The following is a 9,971-nucleotide window of genomic DNA, read 5'->3' as shown; positions in this document are numbered from 1 at the left end:
CCTACCACTGTGATGCCTGCAGTTCCTGCTCTGGGCCTACCACTGTGATGCCTGCAGTTCCTGCTCCGGACCTACCACTGTGATGGCTGCAGTTCCTGCTCCGGGCCTACCACTGTGATGCCTGCAGTTCCTGCTCCGGACCTACCACAGTGATGGCTGCAGTTCCTGTCTGGGCCTACCACTGTGATGCCTGCAGTTCCTGCTGTGGGCCTACCACAACCTGGAGTCCCTGGTCCCAGTGCCAGGCCAGGCTGCCGCCTCGCCAAGAGTCCCACTCCAGCCGCCGTCCTCCACAATGTCAGCTTCTCCACTGCCACCATAGGGTAGAAGGTGAAGAAAAAGAAGGAGGAAGAAGATAAAAAGCGTAAGGAAAGAATAGAGAAAGGGGCCAGTCTAGAGTGGACAAGCCCAGGAGCTCAAATGCTGACTACCTTGCCGGCGCCACCATTTTAGATGAAGACGTTCCAGGATTTTGACCATGTGCCGATGAACGAACAGCAATGTCAGGATGGTGCAAGGCCTGATGGGAATTTTGCAGGTGCTGATGTCCCCTTGTAGCTGCAACACCTGTTCTTCCAGGTAGAGGTCACAGTTTGAAAAGGGCTGGCGAAGAGGCCCTAATATTCGGAGAAGAACTGAGAATGATACCCAGTACCATGGCCAATCTTGGCCTGTCTCTGCCAATGCCTCCAAAACTAAAATCTAATCACCAATTAATTTGATGTTGTGCTATTTTCCTGTGTAACAGTTGGCTACCAGATATATCCACATGGCAGTGAGTGTTATAAATCCCTTTAGGACATCTTGCTGACATGATCATATTATATATAATTAAGTTCTTTTATTTTTTTCATATTTTTCTACAGGTCCTGCAGCCTTTGTACATTTTGTACAATGTAGCTTAGGTATAAATTAAGAAAGTCATAGAATTCTTAACAGTATTGCAGTCCCTTTAAGACTTAGAAGATAATGTATCATTACATACTGTTTGTTAAACATCTTTTGATCTTGCAGGCTTTAAGTTTGCTTGGTGAGTTACCATTAGTTATACTTCAATTATATTTACTTTTATGCAGATAGTGGTTATTAACTCTGCATTCTCTTGAGACCATATAGATAGATACAAAACTAAAACTGTGGTGGTTGGGTGTTATGAAGTGTGTTTGAAATGTATAACTTTGTAAATAATTATAGAAATGTATACAATTTGACTCCAGTTCTATCCTTCACCAACTGGCTTTTTGGAATAGAACTGTTATTGCCATATCAGGAAAAATTATAATATTACCAGGAAGCACGGTATCAATTTTATAGATATAGAGAGACACTGGTAACTTGTTGGACTATTCTGGTGGGCATTGTATAAAAGACACAAAAATCACACATATTCTTAAACTCATTTCACTGACATCTGAAAAGGAAATCAAATTTATTGAGCAAAATATTAAATCCTCATGTCCTGCAAAGAGAGATTCTTAATATTCATAGTACACTCAATAGTGAAAGGTGCTTAATTTGCAAACATCATGTAGCAGTGAGAGCAATAACTTGAGATCAATCTACTAGAATATTGTTCAAATATCCAGCTACAATCAAATTTGTAATGTAAAATCATAATGTAAGCATAATGTGACCTCCTGGTGTGATTTGTGCTGATGTGCTCAACCCAGTTATTTGCTTATGTAATATTTCCTATATGCCATTGATTCTTGTTCTGCCAGGATCTTTTAAGTGTTTTATTTATGACTGAATGGACAAAATGGGCTCTTTTCCTGGTATATTTAAAAACAAATGTATTGAATCGTAGTGGGTAACATTAACTTAACAATTATTTCAGTGCAAAATAAAACCAGACTCTTGGCACCATCCATTTCACAAAAGGTCAGTTAGATCACATTTACCTCCTTTCGGCTGGATTATTTGGTCTGGTGCCAGTGGGTTTGAAGGTGATGGGGGGTGGTGGATGGCGGGGGTGGCGCATGTTGGCACAATCTTGCCTTCCACTTGCCACCCGCCTAGTCCAGGCCGCACTGATGTTTTACCAGGGATGGGGGTGACATTGGACAACTGGCCCATCTAGTCGGCAGTTGAGAGCCTCAAATGGACAACTGGCCATCGTTGAAAGGTCTCATTCTGCCAGCACTGGTACTTTAACTCGTTGCAGGAGAGTCCCATGCTGAGAATCAAGTCACTTTGTTTCCCAGGCTGGCGGCAGGCAGGAGAGTATCTCTTTTTAAGGGATTCATTGAAAGGACCCTGTCAAGGTATTAAACCCGGTCCCCCTATCCCACTGCCTTTCAAAATCTAAGTGATTACCCCACCCCCCCCCCCCCCCCCCACCCCACTTCCCCTCATATAGGGCCTGCCAACTCTTCACCCAGGGAAATCTCTGACTCACCTGCTGGGGCTGCATCCAGTACAAAAGGTCACTTGGTGCTGAATAAAATAACCAGCAGGGCCGCTGCATCTGGTGAGTACTACTGACAAGGAGGGAGCACTAGGGACTGCCTCAAAATGGAGCCTACCATGAGGGCCTCCGTCTTCAATCAATAATTTAAAATTTGACAAAGTACAGTCAGAAGCCTCTTTGTGGAAGTGATCCTCCAGAAGAGTGCCCACCGTCTCTCTTGAACATGTGAACATTGCAGCCCTCTGGTCCTGCCAGTGAATTCAACCACTCATGACCTGCCAACCTTCCAGTGGGAGGCTGCATGTACAATGTTGCAATATTCTGAGGAAAGGTCACCAGATCCGACGCATTAACTGATTTTGTTTCTTCACAGATGCTGCTAGATCTGCTGAGCTTTTCCAGCAACTTCTGTTTTGTTCCTGGCTCTACAGTTCTTTCAGTTTTTATTTTGCATGTACAATGTTGTTGAGTGGCCCTGGCCTTGTCAGACACGTTGTGGGACTTTGGGGAAAATTGCTCTTTAATTGGGGTCTTGGTTGAGTTTTATTGCCTGCCTGGCTCAGTGGAGGGGCTGCTGAGTCCTGCGCCAACCTGTCCCAGGGAAGTGGCTGAGAGGCAGAAGTAGTGTCATGGAGCCATGAGCTGGGATGTCTCTGCTTTCCTGGCAATGCCTTCCAAACCCATCTCTGCAGATCTTGGAGAATTCAAACCTTTTCTGGAATAAATAGGCTGCAGTATGACTTGCCAGGAGACTACCCAGCTTTGAGCTCACTTCTACCATATCTTTGGCCTTTGTCTCAGAGACCTTTCCATAATGACTGAAAAGCACTATTTACCAGTTCCCCCCTGAGTGGATGAACAGATGGACAGTGAGGAGCATTGACAGCCTCAGAAGGCCGTGTCCATCAAACATGTATGGTCATATAGCAATTTTCCGAGACCCTGATTAAGGAAGAAGAAAATGTTTATCTCTTTGGCAGAAGGGCAGCTGTAGGCGCAGTTCTAAACAGATTGTTTTCTTTGTCCCCTTGTTTAAAAGCAGTAGTTCATATATTATCTCAATCCTTATTGCCTTAACCAGTAATTCTGTCACCCTTCAACGACAGTAATAGCCCTTCAGTTCATAACTGATCACTTGAAACAGAAAATGTTAATCAACCAGTCTTGGGGATAAAGACAAGATAATCTTCTATGTTTAGTGATGGAGGAGAAGTATGGAAATTTAAAGTAGCACAGGCAAAAGCCAACGCTGCTGCTGTATCACATCATCACTGAGATTGAACTGTTTGTGTCAGCTAGTGTCAGCTGCATGTAATTTTGCGTATATATTGCCATAGACCATTGTATCACTGTGTGAAAGTAAACTCCTGCTATTGACTGATGTCCATTACATACAAGTCTCATGTGATAATAATACGCCACATCCAGAAAACCATTGATATTGGTCCTGACAGGAGGTGACTGATAGTTTTTATGAATTTGGTTCTCCTTACTGTCTATGGATAACAGAAAGCTGCAGTAGGTATTTTCTAGAGTCCTTAAGGGGCCTTAGAAGGCATGTTATATAAAAGCTGGAAAATCTAGCATTCTCCCTATGCTGCTAGCCCACTATATATGAAAAATGGAAGAACACTACATTAGAAAACTATCAAAATAGTCCTGTTTGTGGACAGTTCATGAGATGTGGGCTCCACTGGTTAGGTTATTTATTACCCATCCCTAATTGCCCAGAGGGCAGCTAAGAATCAACCATATTGCTGTGGCTGCCAAGTTATGTGTAGGCCAGAGCAGGTAAGGATAATGGAGGAAATTAAAAGACATTAATGAACCAGATTCATTTTTACGACAATTGACAAGGGTTGCCATTTGGTTAGCTTTTAATTCCAGATTTTTGTTTTATTCAAATTTCACCCTCTGCCTTGGTGAGATTCGAACACAAGTCCCCACAACTTTCCCGGATTACTGGACTAGTGAAAGAACTAATACACAACCACCATCACCTCTCTTTAATAGGTGAATGAACTAAGGCGAATTGCAACATTAAGTCATCAAGGCCACTACAGGACAGACAAGAAGCACTTCACATAACCTGACCTTTATTGATCTTAAGGGAAGGCCAGGAATAGCCTGAAGATCCTTCATTGAAACAAGGTGGTGTCAGCCTGGATACATGCCTTTGCCTGTCTGAAAGTCTGAAGCATCTATCACCCTTTTCTCAATCTGTTGCAAAGTATCACTCTCAGAAACATTCATATCCTCCTTCCAACAGCTGAACAAAGTCCAAATTTGGCTAATAATACACCTATGTTATCTCTATTTCTATTCAAATTGTTCATCTCTGAACCCTCAAATACATCATCACGTGTGCTTTGATCAATGCTAACTGCAGCCCCTAATTCTTTTTCCGTCGATACTTTACAGAAGATTTTCTAGGACTCACTTCTTTGTCTATTCGACCTATTGAAGTCTTGTGCCCTCAAATCTCACGCCGTCATCAGGACTGAGCTGCCAGTTTATAAACACCACTGAAAATCAGTGCAAGAATATGAGGTGAAAATCTTAAATTAGAAAAAAAATTAAAGGGGTTTTGTGTTTGAATACAGAACATGCATTTGGAGGAAAATCAGGACGTTAGAATTTTATTTGGGCAGCATGCGTTTCAGGTCACACAGCTACTCTGGGGATTATCAGGTGCAGAATCTCAACAGAGCTGGATTCAAGTCAGCCCTAAAGGAGTAAGTCAAGTGATACAAATGTATTTCAGTTTCACTTTGTTACAGCCCCGTTACACTCCGTCTTTCGATATTGACTACTGTCTGCTACTCAGTTCACATTAATGAAGTGATTGATCATAATTCTAGCTACATTTAAGAGCTGTTAAGAGGTCTGGGTGCAGGACAATAAAGGACACTAAAACTGACATTTGTTGGTAACAGAAAACATGTTTCCTGCCCAGTGACTATCAGCACACTAAATATGATCTGAAGGAAACTGTCAGTTTCACAGGATATTGCCCTGATGCATCACCTTGATGGGCACAGGAGACATCAGGCTGGCTGAATTACATTTGTTCTGTATATTTCTACCCATTTTGACTGTCTGGTCAGGACAGACTTCTGCACAAACAAAGTTTGTTTATTACAGGTAAATGGACTGGTTGATAGGGAATGCTAATGAGTACTTGTCTCACATTTCCACACAGACCTTGTGTGCTGACTTATTGGATCAGTAACACACAGAGGTCTCGAGTTCGCTGAGAAATTGAAATAAATAAACCTGTCAAGTTATATGTTGGCACCATCAACAATTAGCCTACTCCAATTGAACACCAGGGCACTCAGAAGGATATTATTTCTGCTCAGGATCCAATTTGAACTTTGAATAAAACACATTTTGGTGGATTAACTTCCTCAGTACTTTTCTTTATCACTGTAGCTAATATCTTTGCCTAAATCTCTGCTATATTAATGCAGGAATTATTGCAGATTTTAGGCTAAATACATCAGCTGTGCATTGCAAAAAAGTGCATGGAAGAAATAAAGTGAATGTCTTCATCAACTTTATCTCAACAACTTATCTCTGGTTTTATACACCTTTCATCATACATATGGAAGAATAGTTGTGTTATAATTCAGAACCCTTTATTGATGGTCCATGGATATAAGTTTAAATTCCACCACGGTGTTTTAAATTCAGTTATTTAAATAAATCTGGAATTAAAAGGCTAGTCTCAATAATGATTGTGAAACTATCAGATTATTTTACAAACTCAACTGGTTCACAAGTGTGCTTTTCAGGTAGGAAATACACCGTTCTTACTCAATCACTTCTATATGTGAGTCAAGACCCATGGCAGCGTGATTAACTCTTAGCTGCCCTGTGAAGTAGCCAAGCAAGTTACTCGTTTGACAAGTATTTACAGCGCTGTAAATTTTGTGATTTCCAAATGATGCCCACATCCTTTGAGTCAATAATAAGAAACACAGAACCCAAAGCCCTCCTTTTTTACCTCATGATACCACTTTTTTTGATCCTCTCTTTTGGCCTTTTTTTAATCTGTTGCTCAATTTTCACACAGTTACTAAAGTTCCCCTATTAGACATAACACCCAGCTGTTACATATACAACTAGTTTGCCAAACACTTTTGTTTGTATAAAGATAATTCATAAATCTGTTTCCAGTTTTAGAGAAAGGCACACAATTTAAAAATGTTCATATAACAGCACAGTTAGTCAATTGTTCATAGAATCAATGCAAACCATGACAGAAACCAACAGAAAAATAATACAAAAGTGATTAGGCATTAATTCAACTGTCTGGTTCTAGAATTATTCTGCAAATAGATTAGAGTTAGTGCTAAGTTAGCTATAAGTTTCCAAAGAACATTTGTTAATATTTGACTAATCTTGAAAAATTAAAACAGAGCCAAATAAATAAATCAATAGTTGAAGCAAGAATGTGTGTTTGAATATTAAAAAGAAATTGTATTTGTAAATCTTCATCAATATTTTCAACAATCACAGTCTTGGATCATCCAAAATGCTTCACAGCTGATGAGGCATTTTGAGTCGCAATTGTCTTAGCGTAGGCAAATTTTATGGTTGAAGTAGAATGCTAAAAAGAGGAGTAAATGTTGTGTGTCTTCTGTTCTTGAGTTTGAATTCTATTTGGATCAAGGGCGGCACGGTGGCTCAGTGGTTAGCATTGCTGCCTCACAGCACCAGGAACCCGGGTCCGATTCCACCCTCAGGTGACTGCCTGAGTGGAGTTTGCTCATTTTCCCCGTGTCTGCGTGGGTTTCCTCCAGGTGCTCCGGTTTCCTCCCGTAGTACAAAGATGTACAGGTTATGTGGTTTGGCCATGCTAAATTGTCCATAGTGCCCAGCAATGTGCAGGCTAGGTGGATTAGCCATGAGAATTACAGGGATTGGAGAGGGGTGGGTCTGGGTGAGTTGATGGGCCGAATGGCCTGCTTCCATATTGACGGAATTTCATTGTAAGTCTACATTTGCCTGAATTTTACTATGGGCACCAAGTTTCTCAGTATACAATCTATAGTTAGGGGATGTTGTCTACCCAGAACATCTGTGTTCAAGTCTCACCCGTACTAGAAGTATTGCATAATGGGTAGATTAAAAACAATTTTAAGGATCCTTCTGGCACAATGGTAGTGCCAGTACCTCTGGGCCAGCAGGTCGTGTTCAAGTCCCAGTTGTCTGGAAGTGTATTGTTATAACACGTCTTAAGGGGTTGTTTCCACACTTTCATTCTCTCTAGCTAGGTTTCTTGTTTTGCAATGATGGTGATCCTACCTCTGGGCCAGAAGGCCTGGGTTCATAATCCCACCTACTCCAAAGGTGTGTCATAACCTCTCTGAACAGGTTGATTAAAGCATTTCTATGATCTATTGGTAAGTGACATCTGCAAGGCCTAAATAATATCTAAATATTTACATTTAAATGTGTACTCCCTTCACTACATTTTCAACTTCAAAGGTTCTGCCACATGTTAGTTTATTGGTTCAGTGTAATGGATGGTACATTTGTTAACTGAAATATATTAGAGAAAATTTAACCCTGTGTCTAAGAAAGGACCCTGTCTGGTATATGAGACTGTTCTGGAATCTGATCTGGAGATAGATGCTTAAGGATGATTTTGTTTTTTAAATTGTCCGATTATAAAATTATTCTACATTGCTAATGCACTGATTAATGAATGTGTATTGAACATCCACTGTATTAACCAAATCTTTAACCTATTCAAAATTTGTTTAATTTGTTAATGCAGTGCACAGTGGAGTTTTTTGCCATAATGTTAATCAGTGTATGGGATCAGTGTATTGAAGAATTTCAACGCTCAGAAATGAAGCTGAACAAATATTGAGTAATTGAGGAATTCTGAGGAAAGTTTCAGATTCCAATGAAAGCTGGATAGAAAGTGCACGAATAATCAAACTGCCTGGGAAAGCAGCTCCTGGTTGACTGCAGATGCCTGGAAGTTTGTGTTGTAGGAATTTTGAAACACCCTACCAATGATAGAAATGTGAGGAAGTGCAAATACATAAAATATACTGCTGCATAATAATAGGAATAAATTGCATGTTTTTGGTACAATAGATTAAAGGGGAATGTCAATGTAAGCAAAGGGGAAGAATGTAAAAACAAATAATTTCAAACACACTCCACTCTGGGGCAGGGTTTCCTATTTATGTCCACCAACAAGCAGCGTAATTGCTGTCTAAGAGGGTCTCAATGTTTTGTTACACATTTGCATTGTCATTTCCTAATGAAATCATTAATGCTTGTTAGGGTCTCCAAAGAGACACCAGTTTCATCGACAACGTGCTGCCAGTGAGAGCATGGAACATGAAGATCAGGACCCCCACCAGACTGATATTATCCAGTACATTGCCCACACAGATGACGTCACCTTTGGCACCCCTTCAACTCCATTTACACAACCTCCTTCTAGTCCACCTCCATCAGCTGGCAGGTATTGTTCAATCACTTGTGATTCAATGAATCAGAATAACTTATTTTGCATTTTTTAATGTAAATTTAGACAATTTATTATAAACATGTTTGTATCTGTGTGTGTTTCAAACTATGTATGTATCTCTGGGAGGATGCATGATTGTATCATTTTGATACAATTGATAGAGTCATATTGGGCTCTGAACAACTTGGCCTATGGTGAGATTTGTGGCTGAATTGAGTGATCAGATTGGCGAGGTGGATCTTAATGTCAGACGCATTAGGTGTTCCACCTTTTACACTTCTGACAAGTGGCACAGAACTTGGTAGCAGCAAGGTGCCAATTAAGGGGAATTATTGCTAGTTAGATGACTTGCAAGTGGCCCAAGTCACCTTGTTAATCTTCAGCTTTCTATCCTATTATACGTACCAGACAAACTTTCAGTATCAGCCTAGGGACTTGGAAATGGTCGGTCAGGCAGTAGGAGTGGTCGGAGTCAGGTTGCTGTCCAAATAAGGGATGAGGAGCTGAATGGCAAGCAGCCCACCACCTGTCTTGATTGTTTTTATTCTCTTGGGGACCGTTTTCCTCCTGGAGTGAGAGAGAAGCAAGTATTAAGGGAGTTGGAACTGGACAGGACAGGTATTATCTATAGTGCAGCTGGGGAGATGTCCCAAGTAAGTGATTAGGCAGAACAGAGGGCATGCAGGGCTAGTGGTGTCAGTATTGGGGTGAGTGACAGTGAGGGAGGGAAGATGTTGCAGCCTATAGTGAGAGCGGTAGAGCATGTACCTTGGTGGGAGGTGGGTACAGTATCAGAGATAGAGTGAGTGTGAGGTATCAGAAGGAAGATGGTGGCATTTAGGTAGACAGTGTTGAAAGACATTGAACTTCTTCCTACAGTCCCAGGCATTCCTCCAGGTGGCAATGTGGGTAACCAGACTGTCTGGTCTGATGTTGTGGCCCCCATTGCTGGTCCTGGAGGATGAGGAAATCCCCACCAACCCACCCAGGTGGACGTCCATGTGCCTGCACGAATTTCCCCTGTGCCATGTCCAGGGAAAATGTCAGGAACTTTGCAGGCAG

The 9,971-nt window shown here is 41.3% G+C and overlaps 1 protein-coding gene across 6 annotated transcripts in view; it reads left to right on the top strand.

The window, feature by feature from the left end:
* The window catches only part of cbarpb (CACN subunit beta associated regulatory protein b), a 193,963-nt gene that overhangs the window by 160,957 nt on the left and 23,035 nt on the right, over positions 1 to 9,971 (top strand). For all 6 annotated transcript variants that reach the window (XM_048614165.1, XM_048614164.1, XM_048614162.1 and 3 more), the window contains one exon: positions 8,720 to 8,903. In XM_048614165.1, the coding sequence (XP_048470122.1) occupies positions 8,720 to 8,903 (184 nt within the window). The remainder of the gene's footprint in view (positions 1 to 8,719; positions 8,904 to 9,971) is intronic.

Source organism: Rhincodon typus, chromosome 29 (assembly GCF_021869965.1).
Source record: "Rhincodon typus isolate 14 chromosome 29, sRhiTyp1.1, whole genome shotgun sequence".
NCBI classification, from domain to species: Eukaryota; Metazoa; Chordata; class Chondrichthyes; order Orectolobiformes; family Rhincodontidae; genus Rhincodon; species Rhincodon typus.
The sequence above is the reverse complement of the archived record's forward strand: the minus strand, read 5'-3'. Positions and strand labels throughout refer to the sequence as shown.